The sequence below is a fragment of the Leptinotarsa decemlineata genome, unplaced genomic scaffold (assembly GCF_025532065.1).
Source record: "Leptinotarsa decemlineata unplaced genomic scaffold, Ldec_3_MD MMD2_tig00000505_RagTag_RagTag, whole genome shotgun sequence".
Classification (NCBI taxonomy): domain Eukaryota; kingdom Metazoa; phylum Arthropoda; class Insecta; order Coleoptera; family Chrysomelidae; genus Leptinotarsa; species Leptinotarsa decemlineata.
The window spans coordinates 15,756,151-15,777,303 of NW_027412549.1; the positions used below are offsets into that span (position 1 = coordinate 15,756,151).

Genomic DNA, 21,153 nt, shown 5'->3' on the forward strand with positions numbered 1-21,153 from the left:
CTGGATGGTAAGAAGATGTATTGACTTCTGGCAGAATGTGGCGTACTTACTTGAAAAACGAAATTTCTGCGTCACAACCAAGGCGTGGATTCGAACTCTTGAGATCTGATTGAAAATTCAAGATGTTCTTTAGTAAGCTGAGAGGGCGCCAGCCAATAAATATAATTATATAAATTGACGAGGAATGGGGATTCAAACAAAATAAATGAAGATATATGAATATATATATATATATATATATATATATATATATATATATATATATATATATATATATATATATATATATATATATATATATATATATAATTAATCAATAAAAATATGATAACTTGCCAAGAGGTTTGCTATTCTCTTAACTATGAAATATAACTGAATTAGCAAACAAGTAGCAGGAAAATAAATTCACATGAAACATGAATAGATATATGAACATCAAAAGTTCATAATAATTATAACCCAATACTTTTAATCAATAGGAATTGTTCAATCAACAGCTGTCGATTAAATCACAAATAGGTATACAAGAACAATATTGGAGGGAAAGCATTTACAAGTTTAAACGATCAATAAATAATCATTCGGTAACAATAATAAATAAAACGCATAGCTTCTTTATTTCAATAGTCCACTTGACATTGAAGGAGAATGTAGGTACTCACTCTGTCTCAAGAAGTAGGTTTTCACGTACTTATATATCCGGAAGGGATGAAATTCCACGAGTCTTCCTAAAATTGCAGACACGACCAGACCGAAATTACTTAAGAAAATTGTCCTCAACCCCGCTAGTTAGTGGTGTAACTCGCATCGAATTTCTTATCAAATGAACATCGGCTCTCAAGGTAGACAATCGGACAACGACGTAGCAGGCAGTGAACGATCAAGATATAGATGAAGCCAAATTTGCTGGATAAAGTTGAATTGATTGAAATTAACGTCAACTCAACTGAATCTGATTCTTCTTGATTTTATTCCTTCTTTTAGGCCTGAAACGAGAACATCGTTTCTGCAAATCTACCACAAAAACTAGAAATTGTAATCTCTTGAATGATTTACCTTAGCTTCTTTTTAGGCCTTTGAAGTTAAATAGGTACACTAAGTGTAAAATTTATTTTATCGAGCAGCACCGACCCTTTCTATGCTCGATGTTTGTTCACTCAAGCCTCGCACTCGCTTCAATCGTCCTCTCTCCACCTGCACGCCATTTCAATTGAACTATCGAAATCTACATACAGGTTGTCCCAGTATCTCATAAATGAACTGTTACAAGAATCTTCCAGGATTGGCTCACTCCATCCCTATTGTAGTCCAAACAGTTGTTGGACTTCAATAGGGATGTACTACGATGTCTATCAGGCCTTCTTACAGGTCACTGTTATTTGAATCATCATATGCAGAGACTGTCGGGAGACATATCAGCATACATTCAGCATATCTTCTAGAAGCTTCTAACCCATTCCCCTGCGACAGAACGTAAACGTAATGCATATCAGCCATTTCCTCATTTGTATATGCTATTTTATTAACAAGTGAATTATTAAAGTAACAAATTAAGAACAGAACAACAACACACAATTAGTATCAATTCAATTTCGAAAATTCACAAACTGACAGTGTTATACTAACTTAATTGTCACTATCGCTAATAGCGACCTACTAGATAGATCAGTTTCGTATTTTCGCATTTATGACGATGTATCTCAGTAGTTGTTCCTAAAATAATTTTTTGCTGCGAACTGGTTCATTTTGGCCAAAAAACCCAAGAGACATTTTTTGTTTAGAATGAAACAGACTATCGTAAACAAATAATAAGACAGAAAGTTACATTGAAAATAAAATTTTGGGGTTGCGTTTTCCACCCCTTACAACCCCCATGGTTGTAAACCATGTAAACCAAATAAATTTCTGGCTAAGTGTCTTTTTGGTAGTACAAAACGTCAGGTTAATTTCAATATTGTAACTTTTTCAGTGCTTGTGAAAAAAATTGTTATACAAATTTTATGTACCCCCTTTAAAGGGCTGTATCTTAACAAGGGATATGAAAGATCCTATCTTTTTCACGATGAGAAATCACCTCCTCAAATGTTTTACACTCATTTAGTTACACCTTGTATAGTATACTATTAAGTATTGGTCCACCATCGTTATTCATAATATTACTATGTTTACTGATTTCTACACTCTCATAGGCATCTATATGCCTGTTGTTGTTAACTTGTTCAACTAATCCTAATGAACTAAAGTCTATTGAATAGTTTTGTTGAAAAATATGATGAGCGACTGCTGATTTTTCTGATCTTACATATTTTAGGCGTATTAAGTGTTTCTTATATACTTTAATAGATCTTTCAGTCTGTCCATATTATTTTGCATCGCAGTCCTCATATTCGATTACGTAAATTTCAGTCTTTTCCAAATTCTCGACTTCCTCCTTTGGATTTCTGAAAAAGGCTCTGTAGTGTATGACTTGTTTTAAACACCACCTTTCAACTTATTCATAATTTATGATTTATTATATTCTCAACACTTCTATGTTATTATTAATTCATTATCGACCCTTTTCCCTACCACATAAACTAGAATATCATTGATTTTTACACTTCTCTGGTAATAACCAAGAAAAGTAGTTTTCTTGGTTATTCACATTTTGTCTTCAATCGAAGACCGCCTGCCCGGTACTGACGATGCCCAATAGGCTGAAACAGCTGTCTACCGGTGGCTCTTAAATTGAAATCAATATAGGAATGATCAGAATAGTTCAAGTACAGTTTTTGCTGACTAGTTAAGAAGAAAACTTGGAAAATATCTTTGGGTGATTAGCAGAACGGAAGTGTACTCTTATAACACAAGTTATTCCAATACTTCGATAAAATTCATTATCATCTTCAAAGAAAACCTATAAAATTTGTATGATGATAGTACAATATTAAAATTATTATAATACATCTCAACAGTTAGTGAGGATGGCCATATTGGAAAGAACGTCACTACATTAAAAGAGGATGGCTTCTTACTGAATATAATTCAATATTCTTCTTTATATTATATTATATTATTCTTTATATTATTATTATAGTAGTTTGTACCTCACATCACTGTAAACTTTTTATATAAATATTTATTTTTCAATAAACATATCTATATCAAATTCCATCACAATTTCGCAACAATCCTTGTGAAAATAAAATCACTGCCTCTCAAACCTTCCTGAGGTCACAAAACATGTAATTTTCGTCCTCTATTGTCAGCTCTTTCGCTACTCCATTGTATTGCATCTGTACCATTGCTCGGATTTATCAACATCATTTCATCTCTTTCAGGTGGATCTCTGCATAGAGCCTGGCCAAAGCTTGGGTCTCATGATAAGAGGGGGCGTGGAATACAATCTGGGGATTTTCATCACCGGAGTCGACAAGGATTCTGTGGCGGACAGAGCTGGTCTTATGGTAAGCTATTTGAATGTCAATGGAATCAATCTGTAAAACGTATTCAAGGGATGAGACGAAGTGTTGCTCGGAATAGTTGAAAGGGATGATTGAATCCATGTATTTTATATCGTGTCATCTGTAAGTTTGAAAAAGAAACCCCATGTCTTCGAAATGATCTCCCCAATATTTGAATCATCCCATTTTGAGAAACATGAATGTTCTGTAACTTGTTCCTTCAAAAAATCAATGGTGGGAGGAACTGAAGATATGTTGAAGGAGAGAAATTTTCCAGGAATTTGAAACATATTGCACTTGTATTTATATCATGTGACAGGACAAGACTCTTTATTGAAGAAAATAAATGAAAAAATATGCCTTAGTATCTGGAATGAAGATCTATATTCGATTCTGTAATATTTCAGATAAATTGTTTCGTTGCTGATTTTACTTCAGTTGGAGTCATCAGTTTCTGTTTCTCTCCCATTCATTTCATAATCTAGATTTTAAATTGAGAGCTGAATGCTTTATTACAATAAAATGGAGGAAACGTGAGATAGAAAACAAAAACTTGAGGAATTTAGGGTATTCTCCAAATGGTACTTTTCAGCTTCAGACAAAACTCTGAAAGAAACCTATGTCATTTACAGTAGGTGTTTTATCAAATCATTTTAAAACTGGAAAAATTATACCCATTTTCAAAAAAAAGGATCCAACATCAATGGAAAATTATCGCCCTATTACAGTTCCCTGTGGATTGTCTAAAGTTTTTGAATACGCTTTTCTTGCACGCCTCTATTCATTTTTAAATAAACATTCCATATTGAGTCAAATGCAACATGGATTTCGTTCCGAAAAATCAATTAATACAGCAATGTTTTCATTATTAAACAAAATTCTAGAATATGCCGTGATTCTTTGTGATTTAAGTAGAGCATTTGACTGCGTTAATCATAAAAAACTTATTTCAAAATCAGAAATGTATGGTATAAGAGGGGTTTCTCTCAATTGATTGACATCATTTCTGGAAAATAGAACAATATGTGTCAGTTCAAGTTGAGAGGAAAAATGAAATATATAGAGTCAATTCTGAATATTCGAATCTAAGTATGGGAGTGCCACAGGGTTCAATAATGGGTCCTCTACTGTTTGTACTCTATGTAAATAATATCGAATCAGTAGTTACCGAAGGTCATTATACCGCCTATGCAGATTACTTTTCGCTAGTTATATCTGCACTATATACAAAAGAATGACAAAACTATTGTGTCAGAATGGTAAAACGGATATCAAATTACACACATCGGAAAAGTCTAGGGATATTTTTATAACATACTAAATATCATAAAAATAAATGCATGAGGTCGTTTAATTTCGATTAAATTGGTACACTCGACCACCCTGTAGATTTCTATGGGTTGAACAAAGCCTGCAAAAACGTTAACTAATCTTTTATCAAGTTTTTTACTAACTGTAGGTTTTCGGCTAAAATGAATAATCTGAAAGTGTCGAGTTTGTACATTCTATGCAATTCTTGCTCAGCAATTAAACTGGAAATATTGTGCTTCAACATGGAACGCCATCAATTAACATTGGCTGAGATGAATAGAGCTGTAGGGCTTTTTCAAGGTGGCATGCGACAAAATGATGTAGCTCTTTGTTTGGGGGTCTCCCAAAGTGTTATCAGTCGATTGTGGCGGCGTTTCCGTGAAACTGGCAGTCCAGCCGAACAACATCCAGGGCGAGGACGCGCTACAACTGCAGTTCAAGACCGATTTTTGGTCTTAACCGCAAGAAGACAACCGACAATCACAGCACCTGAGTTGATTAACGTGTTGCAGCAGACGCACCAGGTAACCATAGGTCGTGATACTATCAGAAATCGACTACATGAAGCAGATCTCCACAACAGAAGGCCACTTAGATGTCCACCTTTGTCGAGAGGCAATCGCGGTAGAAGATTAGAGTGGTGTCAAGAACATCAAAACTGGGATGCAAATGATTGGACCACAGTTTTGTTTACAGACGAATCCAGATTTGGATTTCATCCAGATTCTCGTCGAGTAAGACTGTGGAGACGACCTGGAAATAATGAACGTTTGAGACACGTCCAGGAAGTCCACACATACAGAGGTGGTACAGTAATGCTATGTGGCGGAATCATGATCGGCGGTAGAACCGATCTCGTTTTTCCAAATCGCTCCCTCACAGCTCGACAGTACTTCGACACCATTCTTCTACCTATCGTCCGTCCGTTTGCTGGTGCTGTTGGTGAAAACTTCCACCTAATGCACGATAATGCTCGTCCACATGTCGCGCGTCCAGTGACTGACTGGCTCACCAACAAAGGAATTGATGTATTGCCATGGCCAGCACAATCACCGGACCTGAATCCCATCGAGCATATGTGGGACATGCTTCAACGAAGAATTACTCCGCATATGGGGAACATTCACACAACGTTTCAATTGAGAGAGCTTTCAATCGCTGAATGGGCAAATGTACCTCAACAAGACATTGACAATCTCATTTTGTCGATGCACGATAGATGTATGGCCGTAATAAACCAGCGTGGAGGCCATACTTTGTACTGATTCCAATTTTTTTTGTATTATGATTTTTTTCGGGGTGCCAAAGAAGTGCCATATTTTTTTAGTTTTGCTTATATGCGCACTCAGTATTTTTGACCATTTAATAAATTTTGTTGTAAGTTACATTCGTTTAATAATCACCCGTCAACTTTTTTTCCCTAAAGCGATCTAAACATTTTTTTCCAATTTTAAAAATATCCCTAGACTTTTCCGATGTGTGTATTTCAATAACAACGATTTATTTTTCAACTCAGACAAAACTGATTTTATTCGTATTCACAACTGGCAAAACATAGTGGAAAACATACATTTCATGGTAAACAATGTGATCCTAACAAATATTGATCACAATGTAAGATTCTTGGGAATCATTTTAGATGAGTTCCTCAATTGGAAAGGCAACTGTCAACAATTATTATCAAAACTTAATTCTTTTTGAAGTTTCGCTTCATCAATTCATGAAAAGTTTTAACAAAGAGTCAGCTGGGGTGGTTCCACCACATCAGGAAATGTTTTTATAGCACAAAAGCGAATTCTGAGCTGCATAGCAAATTTTTCTAATAGAGAATCATGCAAGGCACTTTTTAATGAGTATGGCATTTTAACTTTAACATCAGTTTATATTTTTGAACTATGTATGTATATGTTCAAGAATAAATCAAGATACTAGAACCAAGAACCATTGTCACTTGCCATTAGCTAGATTCAAAGTAACATCATGTGGACCAGAATACATAATTCCAAAGATATATAATCACCTTCCAGATTATTTAAAAGCCTTGAATAGATTTTCTCTCTTCAAAAAATCATTAAAAAAATATTCATTAGAAAAATGTTTTTATGCTTTGCAGGAATTCTTTGAATAATGCATAGTCATCTTATTTTTAGAGCATGACCCTGTTTTTTTCTTGTCTTTTCTTTTTTTTCAATTTGTATTGTATTGACACTTCCTACACAATTTCATTGTCCTACTGGAAATAAAGAATTATTATTATTATTATTATTATTATTAATATTTGGAAAGTAAGGCCAACCGGATTTATGCAACTGCTCTAGAGATGTTCCATTCATTAAGGCATTATTCAGCTGGAACTAATCACGACCGATTGACATATTAATGAATGGAACTGAAACTTGAATTTCAATAAAAAGCTATTGGGATCAAAGTAATAACCTTTCAAACAATATTTTCGTCAATGGCAATGCGGCTGAGAACTTCGCTGAAGCTATCATACATACACTAATGTAATCATATTTAAGGCTTTTTCACTACAAAATAAAAACTTTCAGAATAGCAATAATCCTGATTTGCATTACGTAGATTGACTATTCACTATTATTTCGAAAATTATACTGGTTGATATCGGTAGGATAATCCAGTTATCTGTACTGCACTGGGGTGGGTATGGTGTCTAGTGGAGGACACACTTGACTTTTCTTATCCCTGATTCATTGAATGTGTAGGAATTCAACGAATCCAAATCCAACTGTACATTAGTTGAATTGAGCTCCATCATACTGGATTCCTCAAAAATGTCTTCCAATGACGCAAAGATCAGTAAGTGAAACGGAAGTCGTTCTATCGGGAGGCTGGGCAAAAAAACTATAGATATTTGAGTAACAGGTCTTATCCAAGCTGCATCAACCACTTTCATTCAGAGGCAACTTTTGGAAGCTTATTTGAATGTTTGAGTTACACCAACCGCACACTCCGGCATAGAAGTGCTACTAAGTATATAGAGGGAAGTGTATGCTGAGCTATTGAATGTTATGTATGTCAATAGTGATTCTCTGTATAATGAAAGAGGCATTTGGAAATGGAAAATGGATATTATTCAGCATTTATGTCATAAGTAACAACTTCTACAAGAAAAATAGATGCTTCATCATCATTTCAGGAGAGTACACTCCACTGAGTTACAGGCGCTGAGACTGGTCGAAAATACCATCACAGAGCTAAATCGAAATCATAAAGTTCATGTCATCCTTTAAGACATCACGAAGGCCTTCGGCCGTGTATGGCACGAAGGTCTCTTGCGTAAGCTAATCACGTTCAAACTACCTCGGGGCCTGATCCGGTGGATTGGGTCTTTCCTGAAAGACAGAACATTTCAGGTTAGAGTAGAGGGCTCTCTGTCTGACAACAGAGAGATCCTCGCTGGAGTGCCACAGGGGACCATGCTCTCTCCCACGCTATACTCCCTTTACACCAGCGACCTCCCAAGATCCGAGCGTGTGACGATATTTCTATAAGCCGATGACACGGCTCTCCTCTCATCTTCCATGGGTCCGCAGCTTGGGATCGTCTACATGCAACATGCATTGGACGACCTCTAGCACTGGTACGTCGAATGCAATATCCGAGTGAACCCGGACAAGAATCGAGCGATAACCATGGAAGAACGACATCTTTTCCGGCTAGAAACTTGGAACCAACCATCACAACCGTGAAGGCAAAGATCGAGGGTCGGATAAAAAATCTGTACCCTCTGATCAATAGACGAGCCAAATTGAGCCTTAAGAACAAAATTACGATCTACAAAACGATGTTCAAGCCTATCATCATGTATGCTTCAGGCGTCTGAGTCCAAGCGGTTCCGTCCAATATCAACATTCTGGAGATATTGCAAAATAAGTTATATACAGATTGATATAAATAATGTCACTATCTATCCGTCGGAAAACACAAAATTTTTAGGACTTCATATAGATTCTGGGTTGAGTTGGCAAGTTCACATAAATTATGTTTGCAAGAGAATCAACACCAGTTTTTACGCATTGGTACAACTTAAAAAGGTTATTAATGAAGAGCATTTGTTGAACATTTACTTTGCGATGGTTTATTCAGTACTATCTTACAGTGCGCTTTTGTGGGGAGAAGGGATTAACATCAGTCGAGCATTAATCTCTCAAAAAAGGATAATACGTATGTTGTATGGTCTACGACACACAGATTCTTGTAGACCCATTTTTAGGGGGAAAAAATTTTAACACTACCATCTATATACATTTATAATTGTCTACTTTTTGTGAAAAAGAAGGAGTCTGAGTTCTTCAAATATAAAGAGTATCCCATTAATATCTACTTTCGAACGCAAAGTTAAAGATTACCTTTTAGAGATATGTTTTTATTCTATCAATGAGTATTTTGAGTATACTTTCAAATAATTGAAATCAATGTAGTGTACTCTCTATGTAACACATCTACATGTTTTTTTTTTACTTGACGTTTCCTATATCACTGTTTAATGATCATTTGAAAGGAATAAAACATTATTACTATTATTATTATTATTTTCACCGTAGTGTGCGCTGGTCAGGCCCTATCCCCCGAAGCCCCGATACATTCGGGAGGGCGCGCCAGCATTATCAACCAATGACCACTCTCCACACCGTAGGGTAAGTGATCATTGGGTCCGAAAATCATGTGCCCTGAGCAAGTGCAGTGAGCCAAGAATGACAGCCTTCTGAATCTGTGCGGCTAAGATTTCAGCCTTAGTGCGGCAAGCCGGTATGGTTTAAAGATTCGAGAGTAGAGCGGACATCATTCCACCAAGGACTCCATTAATCAGAACAACCATCTTGACACGGTGATTTGGATATAGTCTGCGGAGTTCGAAGAGAAAATCTCGATATTTTATCCATTTTTCCTCCTCTTTTCTGACGATATTCGTCTCGCCAGGAGCTGAAAACTCCACGACAAATATCGTTTTGCTCTGGTGGTCAAGAAGGACCACATCAGGCTTATTAGCTCGTATGAGCCTGAGGGTGGGGAACGAATAGTTCCAATAAATTCGGCACTTCTCGTTCCCCACAACGGATTCAATACCCCCCGGAGCGTAGGGCAACACCGGTGACTCGTCAATACCGTAAGAGTGCCGTAAATGGTAATATAGCACTCTTAGGGCTGCGTTATGTCGATGGATATAGGCCGAGACCGCATATGCTGGACATGCTGATAGCAAGTGCATTAGGGTCTTGGGCACCTCGCGGCAGGCCCTGCACCTTGTGTCGGAAACACATCACGCGACTGCGGTAGACTAAGGTGTTGAAGCCACCATCCTGGTAAGCCATGATGAACCCCCAGTTTCCGACTTCAGCCCACTCGACCTGAGAAAAGCGAACGTCAGGCGCTTTGATAAGCCAAAGTCTCCAATGTTATTGAAGAAGACCCCATGCATTGGCTTATCCTTTTGTTTTCGCAGAAGTAAGGTGGTCTCTGCGGCTTTTATCTGAGCTTTTTGCTGAACAGGTTCCAACTCGGTCACCTCGTTCAGTGTCGAAAACCAAACCGAGTTCATCAGCTGCTCGAGCAGCTGCCCTAAAGAGAAATGCTCCAATTCCTGCTCTCTCATGGTCACGGACCATGCAGAGAAGGGCTTCCGAACTCCTGACGACTTTACAGGCAGTATCCAGCACCATGCTGTCATGTAGACACTCCAAACTCTAAAGTCCACGGTCTCCCTATTGTCGGGGGAAGTTCAACCGTGGTACGGACGATTTGAGATGCAAACTCCAATAGAGATGCATCATTTTTCTGGTCTTTACGTCGAGTTGATACAGCTCCTCCCGAGTCCACTTCACTACTCCAAACGAGTAGAGTGAGATTGGAACGGCAAGCATATTTGTTGAAGCAACCTTGTTCTTCCCCTACAGTTCCGATGACCAGATCTGTCGAAGTTTGTGCTGATACTTGCCGCGGAGAGAGTTTTTCACTGCTGTTACCTCTTGTGAGTGGCGTTGTTCCACCCCGAGGTAAATATACGTCTCTCCGGCATCCAGATGGTGTAGGATGTTTCCATCTACGAGCTGCATATCCTCTACGTAGTCCCCGCATCGTCCTATTTTGAGATGGACCATTGCACATTTGTCTATCTCGAATTTCATACCGATAGCATGCGTGTAATCTTCCACCACCCTCAAGGATTGATGGAGATCCTTCTCTCCAGAGGCATAAAGTTTAAGATCATCCATATAAAACAGATGGGTGACCTTGAGCCTCCGGTATCCGGGGGTGCCACAGTTATACCCTCGAGTATTTCTGACCGCAACGGATAATGGCAATAGTGAGATGCAGAAGAGAAGGGGACTGAGAGAATCACACTGAAATACACCCCTTCTGAAAGTGACCCACCCTGTTTGGACTCTTGCTTGACCAGATGTTATGGTGAAGTGAGTTCGCCAGATTGGTATCAGTTGTTCAATGCATCTCACTATTCTGTCTGGTACCGCAAGGCATCTGAGTAAATGCAAGATGAGCTCATGCGAAATTGTATCAAATGCCTTACGGTAATCGATCCAGGCCAAGAGAGGTTACGCTTATATTGTATCGAGTCATGCGTTACACATCTATCGATGAGCAGGTTCTCTTTACATCCAGCGACTCCTCTTTTCGACTCTCTCTTCTCATATATATTATTATTATCATTAAGGATGATTGTGAATGCTCCGTGGTTCGTACGTGGTTCAGCAGTTTATTCAGTTGCGGGATCGGCAAGTCTTAGATTGCGTAGAAACCGATAATCCGTTAGTCAGGGAAGCTATAGATTATGCTGTAGACGACCTACAATCTTTCCATTAAAACACCCCAGCCAGGCAGGGGTCCACCTTGAAGGGCGGTACTGATGTCTGAGAGTCTGAGGACATTCATGCCGCCATCCATGATCAGTTATGATCCGCTCATCCTTCTGAACGAGCATCAGTCCTAAGGGTAAGGGAGCCAGACTCCAACCTGTTTGAAATCAAGACGACATTGGTTCATTATCATTAGCTTTTGTTCAATTGATTTTGTAATTTTCATTTCTTTATTAGACTGAATTTGATCAACGATTTCAAATTTCAATATATTTGCAGCGACATGTTCATTATAATTAGAAGTACCTCTCAGAGCCAGCTCCGTTGCAATAACTAAACATTATATTATGCTTTCAGAATTAATATACACTATTTTGTATTACAACTGAGGTCATTTTCTAAAAATCGAGTTTCATTTAATGTGAACTCTGTGTCGGTTACATTTACAAATCTATTGGAAAATTCATGGTTAGAATAATTTTCCAAACTATGCCCATTTTCCATGGCATAACTGTCTTTCACCGATTTTCTATGATTCATCTGGTTTTATTTTCTGAAACAGGTCTCTGGTCTGACTTTCTGCAATGAAAGTGCTGACATTGCAGAGTCATAGTCAACATGGCGCCCAAAACCATAGTTTTCTCATTATTGAGAGAACAGATATCGCAAATCGATTTCATATCTTTGCCCTCATTGAACTCAAACTCTCCCTCACAGATAGACAGCTGAAAATGGATTTTATGTAACATAATTTCCGTTGTTCAAACGACTGGCGGATTGAAATTGGAAAGATATATAATCAGTAGAGCCATCAAATTCCCTTTTTGTTGGAACGGATCCAACGATTATGTTGATTTGGAATTAGTAACAGAATTCGCAGTTATCCTCCATGAAATTAATTGGTAGATGAACATGTGCAGTATTCATACATGGCTAGGCTTTCCGAATTGGCGCTCTTTATCTGATTCGACAATTTGTTTAGGCAAAAAACATGAAGGTTCAGGAGATGATATTCAACTGGATATAATCTAAAGAACACAACTTTGATATATTCAATCGACTGTAAAACTCATGACTTCAGATGATCATCATCATTTCCAATTACCATGAACACAAAGTAATTCCCAACAGAGTTGGGGTAACGAAGTCTTTTCAAATCCGATAACGCCTATGTTTCATCTGAACCCTTCAACAGTTTCGACGAAGTCGTTTTTGACCAGGTCGCCGAAAACGAGTTCAACAACAATCAATTCATACGCCCCTTCAAGCACTCCAAAAGATCAGACCAGTTTGTAGATCCAGACTGTTATAGACTGTGAGTTTGCAGCCAGAGAGTCAGCTTACTCAAAGCAATAACTGCTACATCAACTCGATTTTGCAAGCCCTGATTGCATGTCCACTACTCTACAACTCAATGAGTAGCCTGAGCAGAATGAAATCTACCCCGGTTATAGTTGGAAGGTGTCGTTTTGTGGAGCAGTTTGATTACTCACCTTCCTACATTAGGATGAAAGACTGGAGAGTGGGCAAAAATGCCAAGAAAGACCAAGCAGTTATAATCAACACTGGCGTCCCAGTCGGTCCGACATGGATTTATAAAATGTTGGGTAACATGCGCCCCGACTGGATGGCTGGTAGACAACAAGATGCGGAAAAGTTTCTAGGTTTTCTTTTGAATAGACTTAATGATGAAATGTTTGAGCTGAAGGAGTTGGTTGAATGTTAAACTGAAGATGAAAAATATCTCTTTACCTCTGCTTTGAGCAGTGATTTAAACATTCCGTTCCTCCAACTTATAATCCAAGTTGCTTCTATTAGATATTCGCTTTCTAGCTGATGAAAAGCTTCTTTCTGAAAATGATACTCGTGAGTTTTTACTGTTTGGGCTGAAAGAGTTGGTTGAATGTTACCCTGAAGATGAAACATATCTAGTTGACTCTGCTTTGAACAGTGATTTCAACAGCCCATTCCTCCAACTTATAATCCAAGTTGCTTTTATTCGATATTCGCTTTCTAGCTGATGAAAAGCTTCATTCGGAAACAAAACTCGTGAGTTTTAACTGTTTCAGCTGAAAGAGTTGGTTGAATGTTACACTGAGGATGAAAAATATCTCGATGACTCTGCTTTGAGTAGTGATTTGAACAGCCCATTCCTCGAACTTATAATCCAAGTTGAAATACTAGTGAGTTTTTACTGTTTGAGCTGAAAGAGTTGGTTGAATGTAACACTGAAGATGAAAACTATCTCGTTGACTCTGCTTTGAGCAGTGATTTAAACAGCTCATTCCTCCAACTCATAATCCAAGTTGCTTTTATTCGATGTTCGCTTTCTAGCTGATGAAAAGCATCTTCCTGAGAGATGTTCGCTTTCTAGCTGATGAAAAGCATCTTTCTGAAAGATATATTCGTGAGTTTTTAAATATTATGGCTCCTATGGTCATACTACAGCTTTAATGTTCAGCAATTTTTTTGTTCGATCTTTAAGATTTTCATATTTGTTTTTTACAACTTTGTAATATCTCTGTGGTTCTTTTTTTGAGGACAAAACACAAGCACTATAGAAAAATCCTAAAGGCGCTAAAACCTGAACCTGAACCTGAACCTGAAATTTTTTATCCAAAATCTCTCGTGACAGGAATCTACTAATCGACCACAAACTGTGAAGTGTGTGTGTGTCCATTCAAGACAATGTCAGCACATTTCCAAGCAAATACATGATAAACAAAGTGAGATACCAAAAATAATCAAATAGTACAGTATCTATTCAACGTCCTCTCCTGAAATGAACAGCATTCAGTACACAATTATCTAAAATATCGGCGATATTATTTCTTTATAGTTTTGTAAATTTGCCAAAAGTAACATCTGAATATCATCCGTATATTTCGCGGGTTATAATTATGATACTTCGTTCTCTTGGCACTACATCTTGAGTACTCGTACTATACTGATTTTTCTAATTGAAGATCTTAAATAATACGAAGTTCATTTTTGTCAGGATGAATTGACTCATTCATTTCTTGGCCAACTTTTGTCAATACCAAACTAACAGACCTACAAACGAATCTTTCTTGCCAAGTGAGCTTAGCGATACTTCAAAGTTACTGTGGAAGAGTTGAAAATTTAATGAAAAAAGCCTGCATGTCATTGAAACCGTTATACTGCAATCGTTTCATTTTGAGCCAATCTCTCAGTGATAGTTTGGTGCTCTGCCATATTTATATGGCTTCATATATGGGTCATACTTATAAGATTCTGTTGAAAAAAGGGTACAAAAAGTTCGAAATTCTTGTTGCCTTTTAATTTATGGAATTCGTAAGTATGATTCCATTTCTGAAGCCTCTAAAAACTCTCGCTGGCTCAATATGAAAAACGTTATTATTCATCATTTGGATTGTTTTGTTCATGCATTGATTACTCTCCCCACTTTCCTCTTTCAATGCAAAAACAAGTTATACGTTGAGTATCCACTCAATTGATATTGAAAATGAAAACACTGCATAGTTTCTGTGATGTGAAATTGTACAACGAATTGCCTGAGCAATTAAAGAAATTCAATATCAGGAAATTCAAATACAAATATAGAAATTGAATCTATAATGGTCGGTAATCTTAATTTTGGCTCTTTAAACAAATCAATAATAAGTAAAGCGACATATCAATGTGATTGATCAACTCTCTAGGGTATACAGCGTGACTCACGGTCGATGGTAGGTTAGACGTTTCTGGAAAACGCAAAGCATGATTTTTCTGAAAATTTCACCTCTCACATTTCCTTACCTGTCCTATCGATCTAAAATATTTTCAGCATTGGGGCGTTGCCACTTCCATCAAAAAGTCCTAGCAACTTAATTTTTTTAAATGGAACACCCCGTATATTAATACATTCTTGAAATCGCTCTGGTATTTTAATACTTTTTCGTTGATAATGTCCTATACCTATCTCTATCTGTTTTCGAGATAAAAAATAAATTGTGCTAAATATGGTCCAAAACATAGCCTTAATTGAAATTAAGTACATCAGTACTATCAATTCATGAAAAGTTGATGTTTTGATGATAGTTTGGACAAACTCTAAATATTTAAATAACACTAAAAAGTCGACTCCATATCATACAGGGCGTGCTAAAATTACTATTATTTCCATTGTGCATAAAAGTAGTCAAAAGTTCATTTTTTCAAATGAAACTCCCTGTATATTACTCGGTAAATTAAATTTCTTTTGTAACATGAGGATTATGATTAGCCCAAAAATGTTCATTCCTTCTATTGAAAATACCATCCCTCGTAAATTTTGATTCGTCGCTCCAAATTATTTTTGACAAAAATTCCCGATCTTCCTGTATATGAATCAAAAGGGATTCACAAAAATGCATTCTACGTTCGAAGTCTTCTGCTTTTAGAGCTTGAACTTTGGTAAATTTATACGGATGCATTCCGTGATTTTTCAAAATTCGTTGTAGTGAAGCATGTGTGTGATACACCTAAATCTTTTTCTGCACTGCGAATGGAAGCTTCTGGATATGCATAAAAATATGCCAAAACGTTAACAGTATTGTCCTCATTTGAAGTAACAGGTTTTGGTAATGTTGAAGGCGCTTTTAACATGGAGCCATAGTTAAGGAAATTATTTTGTAATCTTACAAACTTCCTCTCGTTCATTGGTGTTAATTCAGGATACATTTGGTTGAATTTTCTACAAGTTCTGGCAATGATTTGATCACACTGTCCGTATATAATAAATAATTTCATAAGAACTTCGTTTGAATAATCAATATCTGCATTCATTTTTGGCGATTTTTTGAAACACCGTCAATAACCATTTATCAATTACTTATAAAAGTCACCAAACTGTCATAAGCTTGATATTTCCACGGCTACCTAGAAATCAAATTCTTTAAAAATTATTTTTTTTACAACTGTTATTGAAAATCTCTTTGATAGAAAAACTTCAATCAGAACACCTACCAAAAAATCATTTAGAAAAGTGCACAAATGCAGTTCGTGCTATTGGTAATATTGAATCCCTGTGAAGTTACTGACGATGACAAAGTAGTATTCAGTCCAACTGTAGAAAGTCCTTCATGACTAACCAATAATCCTCCTCAAAATAACGTGAGTTGGCGTATGTAGTTGTAACATATGCCTTGTAATTCAAAGATCGTGTGTTCAAATCCCATGGACCCTATATTTTTTTTATTATCAGCAGTAACGTTATACAAAAACATTTGTATGATACATTTGTTAAAAGTGATTTTATTTTGCTCGTGAGTTTGCTCCACTTGCTGACGCTCGTTTTGCAATAATCCCCACTCACAAAATAAAGTGCCATTTTCAACACTTGTAGGTAAAACGTGAATAACTATTTTTCCACAAAAACGGCTTTATTAAGAAAACTTGATGATTTAGGTATAGGGACATGTATATCATCTTGAAGCATTTTTCACCATCTTTCAATTTGTCGATTAATATAGAGGGGGTTTTATTTGAAAAAATTAACTTTCGACTACTTTTATGCACAATGGAAATAATATTAATTTTGGCACGCCCTGTATGATAAGGAGTCGATTTCTTGGTGTTATTTGAATATTTCGAGTTTGTCCAAACTATCATCAATAATATCAACTTCTCATGAATTGAGAGTACTGATGCACTTAATTTCAATTAAGGCTATGTTTTGGACCATATTTAGCACAATTTATTTTTTATCTCGAAAACAGATAAAGATAGATATAGAACATTATTGACAAAAAAGTATTAAAATACTAGAGCCATTCCAAAAATGTATTACTATACGGGGTGTTCCATTAAAAAAAATATAATTGCTAGGACTTTATGATAGAAGTGGCAACGTCGCAATGCTGAAAATATTTAGATCGATAGGACAGGTAAGCAAATGTGAGAGGTAAAATTTTCAGAAAAATCATGCTTTGCGTTTTCCAGAAACGTCTAACCTACCATCGACCGTGAGTCACGCTGTATATCTAGGGTAAAATTACCAAAAAAAAAAATTTATTTACCTTTCTCTTGTTATGGTACCATCACTGTAATTTTTTTTTTATTTCTATAATTTCGCATTTATTATGGAGTGGTGCTTGTTAGTTGAATTTGAGTAGCGCTGAGCTAGACTTCGTAAATGAGTACCTGGATCTCCTGTAACTTTTTTCTCATTTCTCTTTGTATTTTTTATGTTTTCAACAAGCTGCTTCATGATTATCAGTATTATCATTTTCCCGTAAGCAACTGGCCGTAAATAACGGAAAGGAAGAAATATTTCGGGAACCATAATTTAAAAGCTATCATCATTTTTTAATATCATTGCTGATCTGAGTTACTTGTTTGTTTAAGGTTGGAGACCAGATTCTGGAAGTGAACGGGCAATCTTTCATGGATGTGACCCACGACGAGGCTGTGGCTCAACTGAAATACCACAAACGTATGTCTCTGCTTGTTAGAGATGTAGGAAAAGTACCACATTCGTGCACTGCCTATGATAGAGACTGGGACCTCTGCAGTCCAGGGTGAGTTAAAATACCTGAATGAGAGATTATTCAGATTTCTTAAAAAAGATATTGTAAACGTCAAAAACCTTTCAACTTCTTTAGTGGATGATTTACTCGTTTCAGGAGCCGAGCTGCGCAAACAACGCGGAAGTGGGCAGCCGCCTTGCAAATGGTAGAGGAAAAAGCAAGAATCATCCTAACTCGTCCGGAATTCACTAATATGTGCTACTATACGGACGAATACGCAGCCCGACATATGACCATAGATGCCTTCGTACAAGTCATGACTGAACTCCTAAACACTCCTGATAAGGTAAAATGACAAAAAAATTCCATTGATTCTTCTTTTTGCTTTGATTTGTTCTTGAGAAACCAATATTTTTGACTTTCTACTTTTCCAACTCCATACAAAAAATGTGGAAAACTACCGGAGAAAAAATTCAATTGATTAAGAAATAAACTCTTTACAAAAATATGCTGATGATGCGGTGACGGCCCGTGCATTGGAGAACAGGTATAGTCATATAGACTATACACACACAGAAAAGTCTGCCGGAGGCGCGAAAATTGTTTGGGGTACCGCTTCTATTTAAAGTAAAATACGTAATATTTGCATAAATGCAAACAAAAATTGTGTATTGCCGACGTATAAAACTTACCATTGAAAAAACAAAAACAAGGAAAAATGGTTGTCTTTGAGTTATTTAATATAAATGAACTCTTCGCAGTCAATAAATAATAAAACTTTTGAAGATGGGAACTTCAAGTGCAGGTTTCCATATTGGGAAAGAGCCTTCTTTAATAGACTTATTGAATAAAATAAATTGGATATGAGACATTTTTTGAGCTCATTGTTTTAATAAGCAAGTGAGTATACGATACACGCCAGGTGATTTTTGAGGAAGATCCAGTATCTTTTTCAGAATGGTGTTTGAGGGATGTGATAAGGCTTGAATGTAAAGTTATCGGTTAATCTATTAGTATCTGATTGATTCATACCTATTGCTGGGTTAAATGAAGTAGCGAAAAACTCTGACAAAATGTCACATATCTCCTGTCCGTCTGTTGAAAGTATTTTGCCTGAATTTTTTATAGCATTGATTGTGGTGTGACTGCCCTTTTTCGACTTTACAAACTGTCACATTTCTTTGGGATCGGAAGTTATTCTGAAAACACAAAAAACTTTCAACTTTCATGCCTCTCACCAACAAACTAAACAGCAGAAACTGTTTGAGAAAATGAATATACCAACATAACAAAATAAAAAATTCGCTTATTGAATGTAGGCAGCCCGCGAAATTTGAATATGTACCCTATTTTTTGAACAATCCACATAAATAAATCTATATATATATATATATATATATATATATATATATATATATATATATATATATATATATTAGTGGACACAACTCTCCAAAAGTGGGGCACGTATTTCTGGCTATTGGCCTCATCAGCGCGGTGCAGCCAAGTGTAAAGATGGGCAACACTTGTTTGCCGACAGCAGGAAACAACACAAACGAACGGAGTCAACAACAGGAGCCAACCGCACATTTGTGGTTCCAGTTAGAAGACCTAGAATTCCCAGGCTATATCTAACATGGAAAAAAGCTCTCCTTTCCCCCAGCCAGACTCATGGGAGCAATGGAAGACCCGCCGGAGCCGATCCAGGATATCTTAGAGGAACTCCCACTGAGAATGAGATAGCGGACAGCGGATAGCAGCGTCCTGGAAAAACCCGAAATACGAAGAGTTTCACCCTCCCGCAGCCCCGGCCAAAAAACCGTACCCAACCGTACGGATCAACGGAAAAACTATATAAACAAGCGGAACACAAAAACAACACAACGCAGACTCCAACACACAACAAAACACACACACATACACAAACATACCCAACAAATGAAATATTATTATCCAACAAAATTTGAATAAACGATTTTCATTCATTCATTCAAGAATCAGTCCAGTCATCACCCGAAGACCATTGTAGATACAAACAATCGAAACGTCGTGAACCAACTTGGCTTGGAATCTCTCAACTTTTTATTTTTATTTTCTTTTTCATTTCTTTATTTTTATTTATTTTTTATTTTTTGTTCAATTGTTCTATTTTTACTTGTATTTTATTTCACTATTCCATTTCAAGTTTTTTTCTTTGCTTAATATAATTGTTATTTTCAGCTATTCAATTTCAATTCTTCTTTTTTAGTTGTTTTATGGATTTCAAATCATTTTATATAGCAGACAATGGAAGTCCAAACTATTTCAGGGTGAAACGTCTTTTCAAATCAGTTGATAATTTCAGACAGCGAACATGTAACTTCCCAGAAAGATCTACAGTTCAAACAAAAATTATTATCAAAGAAAATTTAGATAATGTTCAAATGTTCTTGCTTGTTCTTTTTCTATAGGTGTTTGTGAATGCTGTTCTTGGCAAGTGTCTAAGATTACTTCCATTGTTCGCAAAACCACAATACACCGTCTCATTTCTGTAATGGGTATTGTGCATTCAGTCGAGCTAACGAGGTGGTTTATTTGACATGAAATTGTCCTTATTTATGACTGGTGCATACAGAGTATCTGATGCTTGCCAATAGACAGCTTTGGGTTCATTACTTACAATGAGTGACGTTCAATGCTGATGGGGTGAATAAATGAAGAACGAAATTAATCAGTTTGATACCAGGTTATGACGTGCGTAGAGTTTTATTTATTCAACCAACATGCTCTATATTTTGTTTCAAAAGATAATTCACCGTGTGTGACCAAAATTTCATGAAAAAATATTCATTATTAACAAAGTTATGACAACTCGAAAATTCGAAAACTCACATAGCTAACAGTCACAATATATCATTTTTTTTATGATTTCAACAATAATGTACCACCAGATGAACAAAAAAAACAAATAGCGTAAATATTTTTAATGAAAATAAAATTACATTCACACAATTCAACTAACAATGAAGCAAAAAAATTTATTAAACGTAACTAATAACTAATTATTGAAATGTTTCGATTCAGTGCAACAATTAATTCTAACTCATATTCTAG

At 36.4% G+C, this 21,153-nt stretch overlaps 1 protein-coding gene across 1 annotated transcript in view; it reads left to right on the top strand.

Moving 5' to 3' along the window:
* The window catches only part of LOC111507443 (whirlin), a 132,986-nt gene that overhangs the window by 103,505 nt on the left and 8,328 nt on the right, over positions 1 to 21,153 (top strand). The window contains exons 5-7 of the mRNA XM_023162747.2: positions 3,321 to 3,446; positions 17,939 to 18,111; positions 18,217 to 18,406. Of these exons, the coding sequence (XP_023018515.2) occupies positions 3,321 to 3,446; positions 17,939 to 18,111; positions 18,217 to 18,406 (489 nt within the window). The remainder of the gene's footprint in view (positions 1 to 3,320; positions 3,447 to 17,938; positions 18,112 to 18,216; positions 18,407 to 21,153) is intronic.